Here is a 24,508-nt window from a genome sequence, read left to right as displayed (position 1 = left end):
ATAAAGTGCATCTCATCCTCTATGTCATTAACAGCAGCTGAAATGACCAAGTGATAGTTTTAAAAACTTTATTTCCTATGAACTATATATGGATTTGTATGTCGAGTTCTGGAAAATGACAACAAGGCAGTAAGTTTGTAAACACTTTCACTTTAAGTTGGTCACACTAACAAGATGCTGCAGCATAAGTATGAACTACTATGCAAGGTTATTCCTTAAAAGAAACCAGTTTATATCACAAATGAATTTAATAGCATTATTGTTGCAAAGACTGGTGTTGCTGATCTTATAATGGTCATACAATGCTAGTGTTTATAGTTCAGGCTGTCCTATGAGCTGGGTCTGTACAACCAAGGTCAGTATGATGTCAGCAGGGACAAGCATGTATCATCACTTCTTTTAACTTACTCTGCAAGAAACAAGTGCAACAGAGGCATCAATATGCATCTATTGCCTGAGCACATAGCACAGTCCCACACAGGTTTCTCTAGCTAAAATGAAGTTCATCTCATCTTACTTAGGCACCCAGAAGTTAATTATTCAAGTCATCTTATGGGCCAGTCAATAAACACTTCCAGAGGGTGATTCATCTTACTGGTCTTAGGAGCTTAACTTTCAAATGCATCATTTAGGTGAGATGAATCACACCTGCAGCTAGTACAGCTCTTTGTACACATGTCAGGTATACCAGAGCTCACAAATTATGGAACGGGCTGCAGCAACTTCCAACTGCAGCACAGATGCTCTGACCCTCGCCATCACCTTCCAGGACTACCTGAGTCCCTCTCTCCCACTGAAAACACCTCTGCTTGCTTCAATGAATCGTGTCTGAACCAAGCACTTCTCTCAGCTCAGAATATTCTCACATTCTTGCAACATTTGCATGTTACCTGCTTTATGATTTAAAGTTCACATCCCAATATGGACCAGATTATACACGTAGAATCACAAGTTCTGCAAGACGAAGCCCTAGCTTTAAATCTTTGCCATTAGGGTTGTGCATTTTGAGTTTTTTTTACTTAAAAATTGCATTATCAGCAAGTGTAGATTTATATTAAAAGCCTTGTTATAGAGCCAAGAGGTTAGAAACAGATGAAAAGTTTTTCTTCTGTCCACAAACTCACACTTGCTCTGTAGATATACCCTGCAGCTATACACAGATACAGTGAATAATCACTCAGCTTTCACCTGCCTGTAAGGCTAAAGAATAGCAATATGTAACAAAAAAATATGCCAGAAGAACACTCTAAAAAAAAAAATAAAAAATTTGAAGCTAGGTAGCCAGAGTTTTTGGGAAGTTTTGGTTTTGACCAGCCTGTATTCTCACTCTATACCATGCCCTTTGAAATAAATAAGCTTACAAAGTTCAAAACAGGCCTCAAAACCCCAGCATTACCTGATTCCTAGAACAAATGTATTTGATATGGACAAAAGCTTGACTTTGCTGCTCACTCTGCTTGTCAGGAAAAATGGAAAAGAGCCTGTGACTTCAAAGGCACACTAGCAGAAAACACAGAACAGAGAAAATGAGTGAAAGCAACACATAAGTCAGTGAACCATAAAATGAAAGAGATCTCTTGAATGCGTTGAAACGTTCTTTTTCCACTCCACAGTGTTCTCACTGCAAAAGCCCAAAAGTTGTAACTGGTGCAGTTACAACTGGGAGTCATATTTGTGGTTTGTATTTCTGCCCAAGCTTAGAGAGTAGCAGTGACTTTGAAAGTTTATTAACTCTTCTTCAGACTCTTCAGCTCTAACAAGTGACACTAAATGCTCTGGTGTGCTGAACCACTCCAAATTGCTAAGTACTATAAAGTTCTGAAGACAGTCCCAGACATCTGCAAAGTTTCTACTTTTGAATTATTAGTTCCAAGGATGAGTTTTAAGTTTGTCTTGTGCATATGTAAGCATAGGTTGACCACCTGAAAAATTACAGCCAATGCATTCTTCCATCCCACATGAATTGTGCATAAAAGACAACACCTTTAAAGGACACTTGCAGAAAAGGTCTAGGAAGTCCTTGGGAGTTTCAGAGACTGTTTTTGTAGAACAGGAGTGGGACTGTCTATTCCTGCTTCTTGTTGTACATTTTTAATTCCATGAGCTCAGCTACACACATGTTCAGTACTTTGACACACTTCCACATATACTTTAAGAAACGGGTTCCGGTCTATCGTTTTATGCAATGGTTACAGTAAAGGTAAAACCCTTTTTGCAGCAGAAAAGGATTGACTAAAGAATTAGTTAGATGACTAAAACCATAGTTGCATTGATTCTAGAGTGGGTTAGGTAAAACAGAATCTGGACTAGAACTGGGGTCAGGGTTCTGTTTCCAGCTTTTGACCTGATGATATAATAAAACAGTATTTCTTTTTGTTGTGCCTCATGTGAGAAGGGACACTGCAAGGAAGACAAATGGAACTCTCCTCATGAAGTATCCAAGACCACTTGAATAACATTAGCAATTTGACAGTATTAATAATGTGATCTTCACAAGTAAAGCACTGGAGAGATTGCACATCTATGGATCTATTTAGTTTTGCTATGCAAAAGCCCAAACCAGGAATTCTGAGATATGATCTTTATAAAATGCAAGTTATGGGTTCTCTTATCTTCTATAAATTCAAAGACATCTAGAGGGAGTATTTCTGACAGGTGCAATGGTGAAATACCTCTTAGAAACCCTAAGTATATAATGGAACCTGCCAGTGGAGTACTACTCAATACATTAAATTTTTCCCATTCTTCTTACCACCTTTTCTCTCCTTTCATTTTGCAGGGATAAAAAGATACACAATTTAAGATTTTCCCTTACAGGTAGAAAATAAAGATGTCTTGTTCTCAATGAGGTGTAATATTAATTTGGCATGGTCATGCCATTGTTAGACTTTCAGAATGCAGTGACTGTCCTAAACAAACTGCGCATTGACCTAATATTTTTGTACATGGTCTGTCATGTACAGGTAAATTTATTTTCTGGATGAGGAAAGACAAAATTATGTCTTCTCAAAAACTGATGTTTAATGATGTGGTCTATTACCACAAATTTTGGAAGGTCATGTGATTTGTAAATACAGCTTTTATGGTAAAAAATATATAATTGATTTTGAGAAAGGAAGCTGCTCCTTCCTCTGCAATGAGAAAAGCACGGTCGACCATTGATGAAGAAACAGACTGAACTAACTTCTTAAAGTCTAAGTTACTGATTACATTATATATGAGGGATTTAACAACATGGATCATAAATAAAGTTAACACCAATAAGAATAGGTACTTTAATCATTGTTTAGTTTTTCTGACCTATGACTTTATTCCTACTGCCTTGTATTACAGCAGGAATTTGTCATATAAAATGTACTGCCATGAGAAGCCATAATTTGTATACAGGTTTGCTTTGAAAGACATCAAACCTACCTCAACTATTCATGTTTTCAGTCTCAGTTCACCCCTAGTCTAGATCATTTAATACTACCATGTATAAGAGAAGAAAAAAAAAAGGTATTTTTTTACAAGATATGTATCCATTAAAATATTGAAATTCTGTTGCTTTCACAGCTGTTTTTTTGTTGTTTTTTAACTAAAGTAAGAACAGACCTAAACTGAAAGTTTTCTTAAGAAAGGCTCTTAAGAAGGCTGTCACATACGAACACACATTAAAGCAAACAAACTAGAGGTCTTCCTGCGAGGAAAACCGATCCGGCAAGGCGTTTTGTGTGTAGAACCATGGTGAGGAAAATGCCCTGTACAACACTCCGGGGTGGGTTGGGTTTGGAGACAGTACAGGCACCCTAACACAGCTGAGGCTCGGGACAACACCCACCACTAACAGCAGCCAGAGCTGTACACAGGCAGCCGCAGTATTCCTGGACAGCACACGCTGCAGACAAAGGTATAAAATAGGCGACTTCACGGTGCGAACTGTGGTGCCTTACTTGCCCCATGGCTGACGAAAAACAAGTGTTCACTCACACCACAGGTTTGCACGGGCCGTGGCGTTGCCGGGTCGCTTCGTGGAGTTCCAACTCCTAGAGACAAGCTGCGAGCCCTGCGGGGAATCTCCTGAGAAGACACTGTTGCCATAACAGGACTTTTCATGGCAGGACATCTGGGGAAGAAGGCTAAATACCGGTTCTGCCTTTTCCAGGAGCTGGCCGCGGAGCAGGTCTGCCCAGACGCGACCCCCGGGCGGGAAGAGCTGCTCAGGGCAGCCGCGGCCCAGCCAAAGCGAACAGAGGATTTTTAAGGAAGAGGAGACAACAACCACATCCCGGCCACAACGGGGCTGCTCACCGCGGCAAGAGGGCGAGCAGAGCCGGTCGTTCAGAAGGAGCCATTCCCGGGCCCGGGCCCGCCCCGGGGCAGGCGAGGGCGAAGCCACTCGAGGGCGCGCCCTCCGTGGGCGGGAAGGCAGCGGGGACTCCTCCTCCTCCTGCCCGGAGCATCGGCGTGCGATGGGGCTGGGAGCGGGCCGGGAGGTTTAGCCCCGCTCCGGCCGGGAGCCATGCCCGAGGGGAACGGCACGGCCACCTCCAGCCGCCCGGAGCCCGCGGCGCCCGAGCAGGAGGTGCCGGGCGAGCGGCCCCTCTTCAGTGCCGGCACCTACGAGCTGCTGGCGCTGCTGGTCGCCACCATCGGCATGCTGGGCTTGTGCAACAACTTGCTGGTGCTGGTGCTCTACTACAAGTTCAAGCGGCTCCGCACGCCCACCAACCTCTTCCTTGTCAACATCAGCCTCAGCGACCTGCTGGTGTCCGTCTTCGGCGTGAGCCTTACCTTCATGTCCTGCCTGAGGAGCCGCTGGGTGTGGGACGCCGCCGGCTGTGTCTGGGACGGCTTCAGCAGCAGCCTCTTCGGTGGGTGCCGGGGCCGCGGGCGCCGCCTGTCCCTCCCTGTCCTGCTGGGTCCCTCTCTCCTCACCCGCTTGTACCGGCGGTCCCGCGCTCTGTCCGCGCTTCCCAACCGCCCCAACCGCTCCCTGCCCGCCCCGGCCGCTCCCGCTCTGTCCCCGCTCCCTGCCCGCCCCGGCCGCCGCATCCCGCGGGGCAGTCCGGCCCGGGGGGTTCAGTCGCCGCCCTGGCTGGGGAGGGGTGGTGATGTGTGGAGCCGGCGCTTTTTGGTAAAAAGAGAGCAACAGTGCTGGAGAAAACGATCTGAAGCAAAAAACCAAATTATGCGGGAATCAGTTTTTCGACCTCCCGCCTTTGCCTGTGTAAGGTGTAATGGGACATTTAGGGAAAAGGAGAGCAGAGCTGTTGGAAGAGGTCTCGAGTTGACCGAGTGATGCGCAGAATTCATGAGCATAAATCACTGTATTTTATAGGAGGAAGTGCTGCAGTCTGTGGATAAGGAATGCTTATGGCTCTGGGTGTAGGGTCAGCAGTGTTCCACCTCCATGGAACAGGTGGAAAGCTGCTCCCCAGCAGCCTTCTCAGTGTTGCGACTTGTCTGTTTATAAAGCTACATAGTGTGTGGCAGTGCCTTGAATTTCCTTATCCATATGTGAAATTCGGGTACCATATTTCAGTCGTAACGGTGTCACAGTTGGGCTTTGGGAAACCACTAATTTCCGTGAAATTTTAGCACTTCAGAAGGAGTACTTACACTATTTCCATTTACAAAACCTATAAGCTGTTCACTGCTTTCCTTCCTGAAATGAATGCATACCCTTTGCAGAAACCTGCAGAAGAATACATTGCAGTCCAGCTATGTACGTGCAGCCTCTTAAACGGAATAATGCTTTTTCTTTACCAGTAAAGGATGCTGCAAAATAAGAGACTAGTGTGTCTGACCAGGAATGAAATCTAAAGCTCGTGTTAGATACTTCTTCTTCTAGCAGAGGTGTATAAACTAGAGGTGGATCACAGTGCACCCATTGGATGTGTATACACTGAAAATTGACTCTAAGGTGACACATTAAAGTCTTCAATAAGATTTGTAGCTTTCCTGCATACATAATCTTTGTTTCACATGGCTCTGTGGTCTGCATTTTGTGGGCTACTCTGTGAAGGTGCATGGTTGCTCATGCTTGATTTGACTGCTGCTGCATAGTGCAGCTAAAATTTTATGTCTTGGAAGTTATGGTGGGTGCAGGATGTAGTCAATCATTTTGTGCAGTTTGGTACCAGATGATTTCTGCAGTGCACAGATCTCAGACATTTGTGTAGCTGTTGGTATCAGGGAAAGTACTAGAGAACCTTGCTGGCATAAGGTTGTCTCCATCATTCAGCCTTTTCAAATTCTTGAGAAACTAAAGTACTTGTCTGCCAAGCAGATGCTGCCAGACAACTGAATGTTAATCTTACACAGGGGTGTAAAGTACAGTTCTGCTCCTACCATTATCTCTTATATATTATACTTAATTTATGTTGGAGGCATTTTCCATAGAGATTCAAAAAATAAGATACATAGTAAGGGTAAAAACCCAGACTATAATAATCTCGTGCCATCTTCTGAAATAGTAGAAATAGAAACAATGAGGTATATAAATTGGTAAGGAAATTGCTTGATCACATGTGACTTTCAATTTGTTTATTTTAAGGTGTGCTACATAATTTGTTACTATAAATATATTTAGTGTTGATGCTTTCCTGCATCCCTCTATTTAAGATTTTTTTTCCCAAAGAAAGTAGGTAAATTCATGGGCCTTGTCTAGAGAGTAGCCAAGTTAGCATCTGTGGTTTGTGAAATTATGTCTTCCCTTGATTGGTCATGCTGTGTTCCTCTTCCATAATGTGCTTCATTGGGAAGAATCTTTTTTATTACTATTATTGTTAGAAAAGTGTGTGTTTGTGTGTAGTTGATCATATGGAAGTGGAGATTAAATGCACGACTTAATGTTCAGGAATGATGCCTTAGTTTACTTTTTTCAGCATGTAAAGCAATAGAAAATATTTAACTTGACTATCATAATTGAATCTGATAAAGTGATGTCTAATTTTAACCTCCACAGTACTATTTTCATATTGTCATCTAGAAATAGAAGGATTGTTCTTTCCTTTTTGAATATAAGTGGTTCCCCACCTGCATAGAAAAGCAGGGGCATGGCAATGCTGAGGAAAAAAAAATTACAAATTATGCCCCGCAGATAGCATCATACTCTGTTTGCCATCTGGATTATTGCTACCATGGCTTCTATTTTCATTTTGTAATGTGTTTATGGAAAAAGCAGTAATTTGAAGGTTTTTTGTTTGTTTGTTCCTGTTTTGTTGTTGTTTGGAATTAGGTATTTTGGTTGGACTTTTTTTGAGTTGTTGTTTGGGTTTTTTTTTCCTTTGGGAGTTTTTTTGTAGTTTTTTTTCCTGAATTTTATTTGGGTGGGTTTTTTTGTTTGTTTATTTCCCCCCCCCCAGTGGTGAAGACACTGATAAAAGATTTCATTTAGCGTAACCAGGTATTATATTTATAAATATATTTCTCTTATATAAAACAGCTTAAGTCACCTGTTATTTTGAAGTGATAGTGGTAGGGAAAGTAATGTAATGGAAGTCTTACATGTGTATTACTTACAAGTAATAAAAATAATACTTACAAATGTATTACTTACTTCTGAAAGCATAACACTCTCCCCAAGAACTTTTGAGAATACAAGGTACATTCGTTGATCAGACAACATACAAAATTGACAGCTTTGAAAAGTGAAAGTCTCATTAACTAAGCAGAGTACTTACAGATTTGCAGTGTTGAGTTGCTCAGTAAGCCACAGTGACATAAAAAAGATGTTTCTGGAGTAAAGTGGTGGTAGCTCTGATGCATGGATATGGAGTCTATTAAATCATAACAGATAATGTGAGCTTGCTTTAGTGGTGTGGATATGTTCTGGAGTTGGACCCAGTCTGGATCATTTTAGATAAGATGACCAAAACTTCTTTATTTACAGCTTTATTATTTCATTCTTGGGTATGATCTTGGATATTGCTACATGAGCTTTCTGTGCTAGCCCTTCAGGTCTGAAGGCTGTTTAGTCTTACTTTCCATCCTTATGCATCTTTTTTAATTGGAAGAACAACCCCTAAGACCCAATACATGGTGCAAGTTGTTCTCTGCATATGTTGACTTATTTATAATAGGTTCCCCTGATAGTAAACAAGTTTGGGACAAATTATTACATCTGCTTGCTTTTTTTTTTTTTTTTAAATAGGATTTTAACTTTAAATTCAGAGCTAATTCTCAACTAATTTAAAAAATCAAATTCTTTGTAGTTACTGTAGTTAATCAGGAATCACGTTGAAAAAATGATTCAGCAGCTTTATTTAAAATTTTCATATGTCATTAGGTTTTTCCTCATTAGGTTTTTCCTCATACTGTTTCGAAAGCCAAGATCAAGTATTTCTGTGTTCCTCTTAAGGATTTCAATATGATTAAATACGTAGGTATTACATATGCTTAAAATAAACCGGTAGCATCTATATTTTCAGAAGCCTTCATTACATAATAATAATAATGACAACTTTTTTCCCCCCGATAGATACGAGGGCACTCTCTACACCTCTAATAATTTTGCATTGAAGAATTGAGCATTTTCTTTGTAAGAGTGCTTCTCATTTTGCTAGCCAGTTGGAAGCATGTTAAGATCCAGAACTTGGACATTGTAAGTAAGCAGATGTTCACAGTTTGAAACATTTAAGTTGAGAAGACGGCAGCAGGACTACAGCTTGTCTGTCTAGGAATAAATGGCTGGTTTTTGTGTTCCTCACAGTAATCTACTTCTGCATAACTTTATCGTGAGACAAGCCTATGTAGTAACATCTGCTCTTGACTTGCATTGCACAGCTCAGAACCTGATGTTTGTGCTACTGCCTATGTTTTCTGTGACTTGAAGATTTTCAAAGAGCCTTTAGAAGGTGCAGAGGCCTGCTTGCTACAGTGCAAAACTGATCATTTTGACTACTGAACATCTGTCATCATCACACAAATAACAGTCCCTGTCATTAGAGACTGAATATAGAAGACGGGGTTTTTTACTCTACTACAAAGCCATTCTTAGCACCTTATATTAGTGTAGGGAAAACGACATAAATGATTACCTGACAAGTCTTAGTCTAAGCTTTCCTGACGTAGTTGTCTGTTTTAGACACTAATCCCCCTTAATTTTGTTTCACTGAATTCCAGTGTTTATTTTTTTACAGGTGATGTATCCTGGTGTGAAATGATAGCTGCACATCAATTAAGTGATGTATTTATACCATGAGGGTCACCTTTCTAAGGAGGTGTGCAGTCAGCTCTATGTTGGCCCTACTGCATCTGCCACCGTCTCTTTATGTAAAAAGCTTCTAACTCTTTCCCTGTCTGCAGACAATCAAGCCATAAGTAGTAGAGATCTGTGTAATCTCTTTATCTGATTTAGCAGTTCAACTCTGGGAGGTGTGCTGTCTATCACTGACAGCATAGCTTTTTGGTTATGATTTCCAGAGAAGACATCTGACAGCTAAACATACCCAAAAGTCTTGGTTAGCAGACATAGATAATTTCTTTCTTCAGGTAAGAAGGTAATTGTAAAATACAGGATCAAGGTGCCATGATCTTTGTGTGTATCTCCTGGGTTGTCACAGATATTCAAGGGGTTTTTTTTGAATGACAGTGACTGTCAGAACTTGATGTGCACAAGAGAAATTTGTGTACTGCTCACCCTCAGGCAGCGGGTGTCTGCTTTAATGCCTTCAGTACATAGAAATAGGCCCTGAGGGTTTTGAGGTAAGCTAGTCTTATCACGTGGAGCATACACACATAACCCCTTACGCATAAATCACTTCAGCTAAAATTAATGGTAGCTAAACCATTGGCCAGTACTGGTGTTCTAACACCTTCTAAGTTCAATTGTGCAAAGGAAGAAAGGAGTGGCAAAACTGGTTGGTAGCAGGAATGGTCTTGAAGAACAGGCTCCAAAACTCTTTATCTGAGGCAGTCTCTTCACAGAAGATGGCACGGTCAGGGTGTGCTCTGGGGGAGGCTTTGTATCATTAAACCTTGTTTGTGATTGAAAGGCTACTGTTACTGAAGTGTGATTAGAGACCTCTGTCTTTCCTAACTGCAAGCTGTTTCTGTAAGGGTAAAAAAACTACTGCCAGCTTTTAATGTCAAATTAATTAAAAGTATTATGTCCCTTCTGGACAAATTACCACTGCAGCAGCTAGATCTCAATGAGCTACCAAATCAATTTTGATATCTACGTGTATACTCCATTACAGTAACGTGAACTAGAGGATGGGAAAAATTGCAAGAGTTTTACAGACTCTCCCGTGAAAAGCTACTGTGTGTACAGCTGAGGTTCTTTTGTTTGTTTCAAGGCACGCTGATACCACCACCGCCACACCCACCAAATACTGAAGTACGGATTAATTGCTTGAGAGCATCTTGTGGACCTGGCTTCAGTTACAGCCTGTTCATCTAAGGCTCTTCCCTGCACAGTGACAGCGATGTCCTGTGCCACTCTCTTGCATTACCCACGTATGTTATATGCACTGATTTAATCTCACTAAAAACATTTTCTGTTTTTACTCAGCAGATAGTTTTAGGATCTTGTGTTGCAAATAGCTGGAGGTTCAATCAGCGTGTTTTTTTTTTTTTTTCCCAGAGTAAGTTAATCACTTGGAATATTGAGTCTGGAAGAGGTGATTTATTTCACCATAATTTTATAGGACAGCTACATATAAAATATACTTTAAGTCTGTTATGTCTAAGAGAAGTGATTTTTCACCTACCTAGATTTGAATGCAAATGTTAAAATTGCTTTAAAAATTAGAAGTGATACATAACTGGTGCCTAAAACTTACTGTAATGACAAATTGCTGAATTCAAATAGACTGGTTATATATTTTGTAGTACAAAACTAGAGATTGCAATAACAGTTTTTCTTGCCATGGATAGGAAGTTGCTTCTACTAAAGTTTTGCTGTCTAGCTTTTCAGATGTGAAAAGAGGTAAAGAGGGATTGCAGAAGGATGACTTTTTTCTGTGATTAGGTATGCAAAATAGTCATTCAGCACTTGACTGTAGGGCAAGGATTAATTGATATAGAAAATAATATGGCCTTTGATGGAAGCCACAGTCTGTCTCAGAAATGGATCTTATTTGCTACATTATGCTGCAGTTGCTCTGTAGAGATGCTCAGTCTTCAAGAATATTTGATATCACCTCTGACCAAATTATAGTCCATGCTTGGGGCAGGGGCTTAATATGAAAATAAGGTGTATTTTGCATGGAGAGGGCAGAAGCTGTTGTGATTGTTCAAACTTTTTGAAACAAACACTTCAGTTCGGAAGGCACTGCAATATTTTTCTTCTAATTAAGGATTCTAAAGTCAGAATATACGCATTGTATGGTATAATGCAATACAGCTTAGCTGTGTTTTGCTGTCTTCTCTTTGATGACCTACACTCTATGCAGATTGAAGTATTTAACGATGTATCCTGAACTGACTCCTGGAAAAGCCCAGAATATGGAAGAGATAATTATCACATATGGCACATAATCAAATCTACACTAAATGCAGTATTTCAGTCGGAAAACAATACAAAATGGCAAAAATGAGAATTTTCTTCATAAACATCTGAGTAACAAGAAGCAGCTTGTCAGTGCTCCCTGATTCTGTGTGGCTGACTGCTAGAGAGGAAGAGGAGTTGCAACATAGAAATTGCAAACTAGTGGTTTAAACAAGAAGATACTTCAGTTTTCCTACATTTATCTACAGCTTCAATGGTAATGACCCCATTTGTGTTAGGGTAGTTGCCCAGGCTTAAATCAGAGCTAAAACTAGCAGCAATTCCTAAATACAAAGAGTTATTTTTATAATCAGCACTTACAGATAGGGTATTGTCTGAGATGAAAATCTGTATATCAGACATGCAGTCTCTGTAAACAGTGGGCAGTAAAGTCTTTCTGAAAGAGCTATAAACAGTGAATTGCTGATAGAGTAAATCAACCCTCAGAATCTTGGGTCTTAGCCTTGAATCAAAATATGTAGATCTCCAGTGCCTCAAGAAGCATAACAAAATTTGTTTCAGATGAAAGGTAGAAATTGGTTTGAAATGCATATTTTTACTAAGAGGGGGCTAATAGCCAAACAATAACCATAATGGCTTTCTGTAACAGATTTGGTTTTTTAATCAGCACACATTTCATCATATTAAAATATGCAACTCACTCAGGATGAAATTTAATAATTTCCAGAAAAGCTCCTGGAGAGGAGTGGGGGCATGGAGGGAAGTAAAATTCAGTGCTTTCCTCTGCACTAGAATACAGGACCTGAATGAAGCATAGAAAATGGAGCCATATGCATGCATAAGTCATATATATCTTGTGCTGTGACCTGCATTTCCTGCCTCATGTCTGCGTGCTGCCAGACAGTCCTTGAATACCAACAGAACAGGGATTTGCATTTTGATGCATACTGTCCAACAGGCTGTCCAAGGTCCCATTTACAGTTCAGGGAGGAAATTTCAAGTATGTCTTCGAAGAGCGGTGGTTTTATACAGAAAGGGGCTTGATAGAGCATTGCTTGAATATGTAAGTGCATATACTGATTTTTAGACATATTGAGCATCCAGTGACTTCCTTGAGAATGTCAAGGACTCAGGAAATTATTGCTTGTGAACACCTGTACTTTCAGCCAAGCATGTGTGCTTTTGATTACTTTGTTATGGCTAGAATTCAGCACTCATAAAAGGGATGGGGAAGTATTAAGACCACACAGGGACATTAGTCATTGAACACCATTCAATGAAGGAAGGTGGTAAGGAGCAAAAGGTTAATTTAAGTATTCTGACTCATCGTCCTGAGGAGCTGTTCTTTCTCTTCACTGATCAGACAAAGCTGCAGTGCACTATATAAGCAAACCGAGCCTTGAGTGATATGATTTTCCTCCATAAACATGTCGGACTATCATAACTGTCAGGTAAACTTTTGTAATTCATAATTTTTGGGGAAGAGAAATGGAAGGGGTATTTGTTGCCTTACCTCGTTTTTTATTGAATAAAGCATTTTATTGCTTTTATTGAATAAAGCAACTGCCTGTGTAAGTGTAGAATAGTACCTATAAAATCCTGTAGTCATTTTGTAATGCCTACTAGTATTTTGCTTAGATCCACATTGTTCAATGTATTTTCAGCATGTCAGGTCAGAAAAAAAGCATGAAGGACAACTTTTCAACTTCATTTTTAAAAAACCCACCAACAAACCCAACCTTAGGTCTTTGGAAACCTTCTGGCCCACATTTGCTAGTCTAATTTCAAGCTATGAAAGTGAAATTCTACAGCAATGATTTGTACAAGGAAAAAACCCACAAAACTAAATGTGAAAGGTTACTGCATGGCTAACAATGTCTACATCTTTTTGTGATGAAGGTTTAAAGATAACTAGAAAAAAAATTGTTTCATTTTAAAGAGTTCTAGCAAAGAGTGTTGCACATTTTCTTTTAGAGAAGGAAATTCCCTTAATCAGGAAAGTTTTCTAAGCTCACCTCTTATAAAAAGGGAATCCTTTCATAACTGCAGCATAAAGTAACTTTCTTAAAATCCTAAAGGATATCCTACTGTGAGATACTTGGTTAATAATAAACTGCCTTTGCTGTTGAATACCTTTATAAGGAGACTGTGTTGTTCTAAATTTTGTTACTCTTAGTTGCCTTCCTAAAATCCATGTTGCTTGTCCTTCTGTAATTTGTTGTCATTAGATGTTTATCCTTTTTTCAAAGTGAGATCAGGTTTCTGCTGACTAAAAAAATGGTTATTCTCTCTTTGGTAGTGAAATCTCCACAGTTTATCTTCTTACAGTTGTATACATGCATGTTATGGCACATATGGATGTACCTGGAGAAATTAAATGCTATGCATAAACATGGAAAAATACCTGTGCTTTGTATTAGATAAAATCTATACAGATTTAGACACAGATACTTTATAGTCTCACCGAATGCTGTGAAATACACCCTTTTGTTATTTAAGAGCCTGTGTTTATGAGCTTGATGACTGAATCATAACAGATTTCAGGTGTCTAGCAGTGGCCTGATGGCAATTTGGTTTTTTGATCATCAAGTGTTACAGACCATTGAAACAACATCCTTATATTCTAATCAAGGCAGAATTGCTTCAACTTCATGAAATTATAAAAGTGTCTGGATAGGGTAATACTGAGAGCTGAAGATAATGTGTGATTTCTGTTATAACATGCTGATAATTGTGTAGTGGTTTTGAGATGGACAGAAAAGGAAGAGAGTGCATAAATAAACAAGGAGTGATATTTTTATGAAAGCAGCAAGATAGGAAAGGACACTCAACTGAATGTCTTTCAGATGGGACACCTTCAGCAATGTAATGCTTTGCCTTCCTGGTTCTTTCTGGAATGCAAAGACTTCCAGGATACCTGGAAATAAATTGGAATTATTCTAGTAATTTTGTTCACATTAAAAGTGCCCACCTCTGCTTTTACTTGCTGAAGGCTTTCTTTAATTTCAGTCTCAATTCTCAATTCACTAAGTTTCCAAGAGATTTTTTTATTGCTGATTATCTCAGTTCTATATTATAGCTTTTTCTTTTTAATATCCTAAACACCAAGAGCCAAAGGAAACCACAAACCCCAAAGGAATTTATGTATAACAACAATAAACCATACAGCAATTGCCAGTAGAAAAAACCCCAAACCCTGGACCATGATACCTCACTTAATTAAGTAATTCTTAGGAAGAAGTATTGACTTGGTCTCTTTTTGCCTTGTCCCACTTCTTAGCCATTGTACATCCTGGATCAGATGTCAGTTTCCTACTCTGAGTAGTTTGAAGTCGGTAGTTCTGTTTGGCTTAGTAGTGAGTAATGCACAAAAAATCTTATTGGTGTTAGATTCATAATATGAGCTAGGTCATTTTGAGTTAACCTGCTAGCAAAGGAAACATTTACCAAGAGGAGTTCAGTCCAATTTACTGTATGTATGAATCACTTAATTGATTTTCTTTATTTTTCTTACAGGAATTGTTTCAATTATGACTCTCACTGCTCTTGCCTATGAGCGCTACATTCGGGTGGTCCATGCCAAAGTGATTGACTTCTCTTGGTCCTGGCGGGCTATCACATACATCTGGCTGTACTCACTAGCCTGGACTGGAGCACCTCTTCTGGGCTGGAACAGATACACACTGGAAATTCATGGATTAGGTTGCTCAGTGGACTGGAAGTCAAAAGACCCCAATGATACTTCCTTTGTGCTCCTTTTTTTCCTTGGCTGTCTAGTAGCACCTGTTGGGATCATGGCCTATTGCTATGGCCATATTCTGCATGCAGTAAGAATGGTAAGTTAGTTCAAATAAGACTTAATGTAATATTATCAGGGAAAAATGTTGAAGCTGTATATTAAGGTTGGATCCAAACCACATTTGCACTCTCACTTCCCATTAAAACTTTTGAATATTGGATGTTAATCTGTGTCAGGTACCATGAGATAGGTTGTAGGAATTGGGAGAGAACCAGCCTAGCGCTACTGGGGTCTATTTGTTGTGTGATTTTACTGGGAGGAAGTAGGGAACTGCTTATGCTTACTAATCCACATCAGATCCTCACCTGAAAATTTCATCCAAATCCTCAGTATGAGAAAGTGTTAATGATTCATATTCTGTGGGTAGTTAGTCTGGACCCAGTCAAGTTTATGGTAAACAGTATTGGCACAATGCATAATTTGTGGAGTATGTTCATGTGCATATCCTATCTTTTCCTTATTTTATGACTCAGGTAACATGGGAACCTGCTGTCTAGTATTCTGCTTTAGAGATTAAGGACAAAGATAGAGATGCAGATAATTTTAGGGTAACAAACTATGTGACAAAGCAGTACAGAGAAATCTATGAATTTTCTTTTCTCTAAAGATTTTTTCCACAAATCTACAGGACTGTGTAACTAGTCATAGGACCACTAATGTAAACTGAACTTGCTTATGCAATCGCTTGAGGGCAGCTTGTTTTTCTAAAGTACTTATAACTGCGGAATGCTTTGTTATATCTCTGGATTTGTTGTTTTCTAGCAGATTGGCTATTCTATTTTTTCTCAGCTTGTATTTTTACACTTAATGTAGAGAATAAAATCTGAGAAACATGATGTAAACTTCCAGAAGAATTGTGGTGTAAAAGAGAAGGTGTATGGTGTCTGTGACTTAAACTAAAGGAGTGAGTCAGTTACTTATAAATAACTGTAGAACTATCCAGGTTCAAGTAAAACATAAAGCTATTTTACTTTACTATTTTTTCTCTACAGCTTCGCTGTGTAGAAGATTTCCAGACAGTTCAAGTGGTCAAACTTCTAAGATATGAAAAGAAGGTGGCTAAAATGTGTTTCTTGATGATATCCACATTCCTTATTTGTTGGATGCCCTATGCAGTTGTCTCCCTCTTGATAACATATGGCTATAGCAACCTTGTAACTCCAACAGTAGCTATCATCCCATCTTTCTTTGCCAAGTCAAGCACTGCTTATAATCCAGTTATCTATATCTTCATGAGTAGAAAGGTAGGTACATTAAAGATTTTCTTGTTTGAATTATTAGTTGCCAGTATCATAGCTGTGGAATTTAGATCTGATGTACTTTAATCTGAGAATTTTTAAAAAATGTTAACAGCTACGATAAATGGTGACAATCTAGAAGAAATAAAATCCCTGATGGTACTTAAATACCACCATATTAGAAATTTAATTTGTTTATATGTGAATTCAAACATTTAACTCACAAAAGAGACAGGAAAGAGTGTCAGAATTTAAATGTCTAGTTTTGACAGTTTACCTGTGAAATGGATTTGCTACTAGAAGATTTCATCTGAATCACCCCCTTACCATAGTAGAACTCCATCTGAGAAAGTTTAGAATAATCAGTGTCCATTATTTAGGAATAAAAGAACTTGCCTCTGACTTCTGTGTTATAGCAACACAAGGAGTGATACTGGAAGTGTAACATGCACATTGTGAACTTCTGAAACTAAGATAGTATAAAGGTATCTGGTGTTTAATAGAATCCCTTGACAAAGGGTAAAAAACCATGAATGATTGGTGGAGGGGTTTTGCTGAGTTTTCCTTACCTTTAAACCCATTATAGAGATGGACTTTTCTGTGATTTCCTACACTGGCTTGCAGTTGCCAGGCAGCAGCTCGGGCCAGGCAGCAGCCTGTAGGAAGAGGCACAGGTCCAATCAGCCGTGCAGGCAGCCAAGCAAAGCCTGAGTGCAGCTCAGGTCAGGACCAAGAGCAAAGGGGAGCTTAAATGCTTTCCTGAGTAAAAGCAGGAGGCCTCCTATGTGGCCTCTTGCAGTTCTTCCCCCACACCTCATTTCACAGCAGGCTGATCCACAGTTACACAGCTGCACAATATCAGAGTTATCCTGGATATGGGAACCTAACAACAGTCACCTTCAAAAAGGCTTTTTTAACAGAGTGACCTTTTAAATACACTAGCACTGACTCTGTACCTGGTTGTCAGGCTGAGTATCTTATCTCAAAAACATTTTGTGGGTTCTGATACCCAGCAGCAAATCAAACTTGTACCAGGTACAATGCCAGTAAAGACACTGTCAGGATAACTATCAATCATTGGAACATGCTTATTGGAGATGCATTGTGAAGTATTTTTCTCTTGCCTCTAATTCCAGATTAGGACCAAAATGATAATGTTTTTGTTTAATGTTTTTTGATTATTTTACTCTCAGAAGGAATCCTAAAACAAGTTCTCTACAATAGCCTTCCTTTATCTGACCTGCTTCTAACATGCTTGTACTTTCTAAATTCTTTGCTGTCCTGAGGTAGACCATTTCCTCTGAAGTTGTCAAGGCTTCCACATGACCATTCATTCTCTGAGATTATCCTTCTATGAGATTTTGTAATTAGCTAGGTTCCTTTCCCAAAAGGACAGACCTGTTGCATTCCCTACGTCTGAGTAGGATTAATTTTTCACAGCAAAACCTTGTTCCAAGTTGGTGTGTCAGATTGCTTCTTGCACAATATCTGGGAAAACAGAGGTGCTGGCCATGCAGAATAATACAGAGTAGTATGCAACAAAGCTAAAGGGAAGGCTGTTAAAAAAAGATGTCCTACCCCCTTTTCAGAAAAAAGAGGCATTGTTTCCCACCTGCTCCTGGATGTTTGTTGTGTTTGGGGTTTTTGTTGTTCTTGTTTTGGGAGTTTTTGGTATTTTGGTTGGTTGATTGGAATGTATGAAGAAGACTTCAGGCAAGTCTTGTTAAAGGTTTTTAAACAAAGGGGAAGTTGCCCTCTTATTTTTTGTAGAACCAGAGTTCTTCCCCCAAAGGCTCATATTTGAGCTTTAAATGTGTGCAGACATGAACTGCTGAATGAATGCATCCTATAACCTTCATTCCTGGACTTTTGTTTTGTTGAAGGGGAGACCATAATTAGAGAATTAATACAGTGTTATTACTCAAATTTCCATCCTCTGTGCTGGTGTGAGCTTTCACTGAATACCTCACATAATTTAGTCACACAGTAGAACAGACTTCCTGTGTCACAGGTAGTTGCTAGTTATCTGAAAGACTTCTGTTCCATCCATATTCAAGGGGAACATTTGACTTCTGTGTTACAAACCATTGAAGTTTCATTTTACATCTGTGACAAATGCTTTTGTTAAAATTCCAGACCCTGGAATTACTTAAAAGGAAGAAAACATCCCTTTGTATCCCCTTCCTCCTATTGCTCCTTCCCTCTGTATTCTTCTGTGAAGTGTTCACGAGAATATTCTTTCCTTGCTGAATCTGATGTGTGATCTTTGAATATGGAAACAAAACCTGTAGCACACTTTGGAACCTTGTCCCCTTGTCCTCTTGTCTTTTGCAGATCTTGTAGATGTAAAATATTCAGTTGCATTTCAGTGCCCTCTGTTGGCTTGGTGATCCTCTTCAGATGTAGAGAAAAAAGTATCCACTACAAAGGCACCATGTTCTGTTACTGAAACTCACTCAGAAGATACACAGAAGTCTCTTATTTTGAGTCATTTACTGTAGTGTGCCCTTCACTTGCTTGTAGGTGAAGTGAATGCTTAGGAAGCTGAACATCATTCTGTTTATTCTCTCTTGCAGTTTCGACGCTGCCTTTTGCAACTCCTGTGCTTTCGCCTGATGAGATTCCAGAGGACAATGAAAGAGACACCAGCAACAGGGAGTGACAAACCAATACGACCAATAGTTATGTCTCAGAAAGCAGGGGACAGGCCAAAGAAGAAAGTGACTTTCAGCTCTTCCTCTGTCATTTTTATTATCACCAGTGATGACACTGAGCAAATTGATGACAGCAGTAAACACAATGAGACAAAAGTAAATGTCATCCAAGTAAAGCCATTGCAGGGATGAGCTGAAGAGACATGAGAAAGAGATGGATTTCAGCCACTAGACTGTTGAGGCTGGGGACTGGTTTCAGAAGCAGTGTCTGTGGGCTGCCAAAGGAAACCACATTATTAAGCTGTGAAATACTGAAGGGATTCAGCATTTGGAGCTCTCCAAGTAGTTCACTTTTGGTCACAGTACAGAAATCTCTGCTAAAATTGTTGATGGATGTCATTACTCTGAATTTTCTTAAAGCATATTTTATGATTGCCATTCAGAACTTCTCATATTTTAATGTTTTCTGTATATTGAGCCTTCAGTGAATAATTAAATGGATCTTATTCATATAATTTTGTTCTCAGTGAAATATTTTTTCCCCACCAACTAGGACATGATCTGATATTTTAGCTTGTTGGCTACATCTTGAAGGGAAGTACTAGGACCAGAGAAAACAATCGTATTTTAGTGTTTCCGTTGACCTCTCTAAAGATCAATAGAGAGTTTGTAAAGAGAAACTACCCCCTGTTTTTTGTTTTTGTGTTTTGTTTTTTTTGTTTATGAAGGTAAAATTTGAGTAATTAACAATAAGTATGTGATTCTTTATCAGTTGATGTACAACATGTTTACCACACTGACAATCATGTAACAATATATGAAAACTAAGCACTAGAAGTTGTACTAAATTTCTTATCTTTGTTTGAAGTGCAGTCAAATCAGCCAAAACTTTATTAAATGATTTTCAATAAAATAGCAAGATTTAATTTCCTTTCATAAAAGGAAATGAAACAAGAAATCAACACATGAAGTGAAAAGACAAAGAAAGGAGATATAAAGAAGTGAAATGAAATTGAAAAAAAATGAAAATTCTTAGGAGAAGTTAAATTTTGAAAGGGAATGGAATGAAGCACAGTGAAATGAGCCAAAACTTCATGAAGTGATACTCACTGAAATTGCGAGATTTCATTTCCTTTTGTGAAATGAAGAAATTCCATCAGGACAGCGTACTGAGATTGCTCACTCTACACTTTTGGAATCCGGGCCAGCCATGGTGATGGGGTTTACAGCAGCAGTGGCAAGTTGCCATTAGGGTTCGGGTTAGGGTTCAGAGAACTGCAGTGTACAGCTCCAGGAAAACTGGGGCTGGAAAAGGCATGCCAAGGCAATCCTGGCAGGGCACCAACTTTGCTGTTCCTACATCTTTCTAATCTGGACCTCAGCCCCTGTGACAAGATGCCACTAGGCCTAGAGTTGAGGTTAAGAGAGGAAAAGAGTCTAGAGCTCCAGGGACACTGAGGCTGGAAAATGCATGCCAAGAGGATTATGGCAGGGGCACAACATTGCTGCCTTCACATCTTGCAGATTAGGGCCATAAATGGGAATGGGCACCTCAGCTACAGCCCTGAGTTTGCTAAAAGGTTAGTGTGAAAAAAATGAAATTCTGAAAGGAAGTGAATGGAATGGAATGACTGAAACTTTGTGAAATGCTACTTATTGAAATGGTGAGATTTCATTTCCTTTCATGAAAAGAAAAATTTTCATTGAGAGATTAAAAAGTGTGGGGCTGGCAATGTGGGCACCCTGCTGTGATGCCCTTGCAATGCCTTTTTGAGGGTCAGTGTCCCTGGAGCTGTAGGCTGAATTAACAACCTAAAACTATGTTTTTTGATCTGTTGGCGGTAAGTTTTTCTTCTGTCATTGGCTTTGTAAGTGTGGCTCTGTGAAGTTAGCGTGCTGCAGTCCTATTTGCTCATCTTTTAAATATAACTATTTTCTGTACTTACTGCAGCACTGTTTCAAAATTCACACCCTGCTACGGAATTTAAGTGTTGTAACTATGAGTCTTTAAGCAGCATCAGGTTATTCACAGTTTTCTCATACTTTAAAAAAAATTGAAAGTCCATCTTTGGTCTATTCTGGTGTTGTCACAACTGGAAAACTTATTACGGTGTAGGTGGAAAGACCTTTTTCTCCCATTACAGGCAATGGACGATGGTTAGAGTTAGTATTTGAACAATCAGTTGTTCATAGAGTAACAGAACTGCAGACAAAGAAATAGGAAAAGAAGAAAGTGGGAAAGACAGAAGGATAAGAAGGGATGATAAGGGTATATAACTAATGAAGACTTTAAATAAACTAGTTGGTAAGAACATTCATGACCCTGTCATGCAAAGGGAAATTATGGGTGTGGTGAGTACCATGGTAACCTCAGAGCCAATTAATTTCTCTTAATGATGTTTTGCTTACTTTGTGCACTAATAGAAAAAAAACACAACCCATATAATGATTTAGCTAAAATTTAATTTAATCTGCAAATGCAGAAGCCTCAGTTTACCTGTTGCCTCCCAGCACCTGGTGTTTCAAGACTGTTGGGAGGCATTTCTGCATCTTCTTCGTTCTGGGGAAGGGATCCTCTCTCACCCTGTGTTTTGAGGCAGTCATGAGTCCTGAAGCAGTGCCCATTGACTTACCAGTGCTGGGGGGCTTCTGCTGCTGCGCTGGATCCCATGGAGGCAAGAAGCTGCAGGATGGCAACAGATCTGCTCCACAGCCCTGTGACCTTCCTTCTTTTTCAGTTCCTAGAAGAAACGATTTGTGCTGAATATATCTAACTTCCTACAGAAGAGTTGAGCCTTACACTATTAAGACTTACTTTTGTATCAGAGTGATTACATCAGTCAGGAGATCAGTATTCACAAGCATTCCGTTTTTGCTCATGTCCTGCATAACTTTGGTCTCCTGCTGCTGTTCCCTGCTAGAATTCTGCATCAGCTAAGTGAATTGGATATGCAACCACCATACTGTGCTAAACCACCCAGAAAGAGCAGCTTTTAAGAATACATTTCTCCTTGGCTTATATAAACAACCTTCAGCTCAAGAACAGAATTTGACTGTCTAATATCCAGAGGTAAGAGATGAGAAAAGTCTGGCTATGATGGTGGAAGGTTTCACAAACTCACATTTCATGCACATGCAAACATCTCAGTTTGAAAATATCTGCAGTCAGGTATTTCTTATGTCAGTCTGTATCACCACAGTTAAGTTTCTCATGAAAGAAAAAAAGAGGACGCTGAGGCTGGAATTGTCCCAGAGGATGTGAATTTCTGTTCCTGCTGCTACTTAGGGTTGGCAGTAGGTGCCCTTTTGGGGTTAGCCTGGTACTTGCCCATGTCCCCGTCCCTCCCTGGGTGGCGGCAAAGATGGGATGAAAAGCAGGAGGGAGAAGCGCACAGCTGATCTCCGTTTTTTTCTGCCGTAGGCAAGCAAGCTCTGTAGCCTTCGAATTCCACTGGCCTAATGCCCAAGGCTGCCTTGCCTGCTGCTCTGACCCGGCTCTGCATTCCATTTATCCAAATCAAACATAAAGAATGCTCTTTTCTCGCTCTCCCCTAACCAGATTAGTATTGAAGAAAAGCTTGTAACACGTTAAATCTGAAGAGGAAATCGAATTAATTTTTAGTACAAATGAGAAGGCACGTTATTAGCCATAGTCTCAGAGTGAAGCGCTGCCGGGCCCTGGACCTTTTTCCTCGCGTTTCCTTGCATTTTCCAACAGTGTTTGCGCACCCTCTTGTGGCTTGCTCAGCCCGGTGCCTGCTGACTGGAGAATGAGCCTGCCATCCTAAAAAAATTGTTTTCCTTAGACATTTCCTCTGCATATGGGAAGATTCAGTGTTTCATGTCTATTGTATTTTGTTTATATTGCATATACTTCTGTCTTTGAAAAATTATAGGAAATAGATATCTGTAACTAATAGGAAATCTGGTCTGTCATAGTGATAATTTGAGGACGTTATGTCTTTGTGCATTCTGAGAATCCAGCCAGATAGGCTGGTTATATAGATTGTGTAGGCATGGTGCTGGAGCAGCATATTAAAATACTTCTAAATCAATTTTTAACCTTGCTGAACCTTTCTCTGAGGGAAGGTAAAATTCCATCTGTTGCTTCTCAAACGAACCTGAGGTCTGCTTTGTGGGGGAATAAAGCGTATGTGTATCGATTAGCCATGCTGGTTTTCACCACTCTATCTTCATAGATAAATGATTGAGACTAAAGCCAGGATATAGCATAGAATTATTAAGCCTTATTTAATACGCTTTCTGGCACCCTCTTATTTATCTCTATTAACTGAAATTCTGTTATATTAGTGAGCTTCCAGGTGTAACTCAGATGGGAATTTGTTTCTGCGATGGACAGCATGGATGAGGTATTGAGTCATCAGTAAATTTGCAGATAACTCTAAGCTAGGAGCGTGTGTTGATATGTTGGAAGGTAGGAGGACTTTGCAGAGAGACCTGGCATTTTGGCCACAATAACCCCCTCAACATTACAGGCTGGGGACTGTGTGGCTGGACAGTGCCCAGGCAGAAAGGGACCTGGGGGTGCTGTTTGACAGCTGGCTGAACAAGAGCCAGCAGTGTGCCCTGGTGGCCAAGAAGGCCAGGGCATCCTGGCCTGTACCAGGAACAGTGTGGCCAGCAGGAGCCAGGAGATCATTCTTCCTCTGTACTCAGCACTGGTGAGGTCACAACTTGAGTGCTGTGTCCAGTTCTGTCCCCTCAGTTTAGGAAGGACATTGAGACACTGGAGCACGTCCAGAGGAGGCAACGAAGCTGGAGAGGGGCTTGGAACACAAACCCTGTGAGGAATGGCTGAGGGAGCTGGGGATTTTCAGCCTGGAGAAAAGAAACTCAGGGGTGACCTTATCAGTCTCTACAGCTTCCTGAAAGGTGGCTGTAGTGGGGAGGATTGGTCTCTTTCTCCAGGCTACAACTGACAGAACGAGAGGACACAGTCTTAAACTGTGCCAAGGGAGATACAGGTTGGATATTAGGAAAAAGTTTTTTATGGAAAGAGTGATAAAGTACTGGAACGGTCTCCCTGGGGAGGTGGTGGAGTTACCATCCCTGGATGTATTTAAAAAAAGATTGGATGTGGCACTCTATGCCATGGTCTAGTTGAGGTGTTATGGCATGGGTTGGACTTGATGATCTTGAAGGTCTCTTCCAACCCAGTGATTTTGTGATTCTGTGAGCTGAGGGAGTAATGAGAAAATACTCTTCATCTTCATGTATACCATTGTCTTCATGGTTTACCCAAGTGACTTGCAACAATATGCCTTCAATACACTGCACCTTTCATTTGATTTGCTGTGTTGGTGTGAGTTGAGTATTGAGTACATGGGATGGTCCATGACTGATATTTAGAACAGTGTTA

General features: G+C 40.0%; 2 protein-coding genes across 13 annotated transcripts in view; one reads left to right on the top strand and one right to left on the bottom strand.

Moving 5' to 3' along the window:
* Nucleotides 1-24,508, bottom strand: part of WDR64 (WD repeat domain 64) — a 127,945-nt gene that overhangs the window by 69,173 nt on the left and 34,264 nt on the right. For 9 of the 12 annotated variants that reach the window (XR_015802373.1, XR_015802374.1, XM_088161554.1 and 6 more), the window contains exon 3: nucleotides 21,762-21,869. The gene's annotated coding sequence lies outside the window, so the exon portion shown is untranslated. Of the gene's footprint in view, nucleotides 1-4,290; nucleotides 4,377-4,773; nucleotides 4,854-21,761; nucleotides 21,870-24,508 lie in introns of those variants that run through there. The other 3 variants (XM_088161555.1, XM_088161558.1, XM_088161556.1) reach the window with 2 other exon arrangements.
* Nucleotides 4,410-19,643, top strand: OPN3 (opsin 3). The gene is made up of 4 exons (XM_014885215.2): nucleotides 4,410-4,853; nucleotides 14,954-15,273; nucleotides 16,229-16,480; nucleotides 19,051-19,643. Exons 1-4 carry the CDS (start codon nucleotides 4,502-4,504, stop codon nucleotides 19,318-19,320), a joined length of 1,194 nt encoding a protein of 397 aa, XP_014740701.2. The 5' UTR covers nucleotides 4,410-4,501; the 3' UTR covers nucleotides 19,321-19,643.

Source organism: Sturnus vulgaris, chromosome 3, assembly GCF_052056855.1.
Source record: "Sturnus vulgaris isolate bStuVul1 chromosome 3, bStuVul1.hap1, whole genome shotgun sequence".
NCBI lineage: Eukaryota > Metazoa > Chordata > Aves > Passeriformes > Sturnidae > Sturnus > Sturnus vulgaris.
Note: the sequence above shows the minus strand (reverse complement) of the source record. Positions and strands in the feature narration are given on the sequence as shown.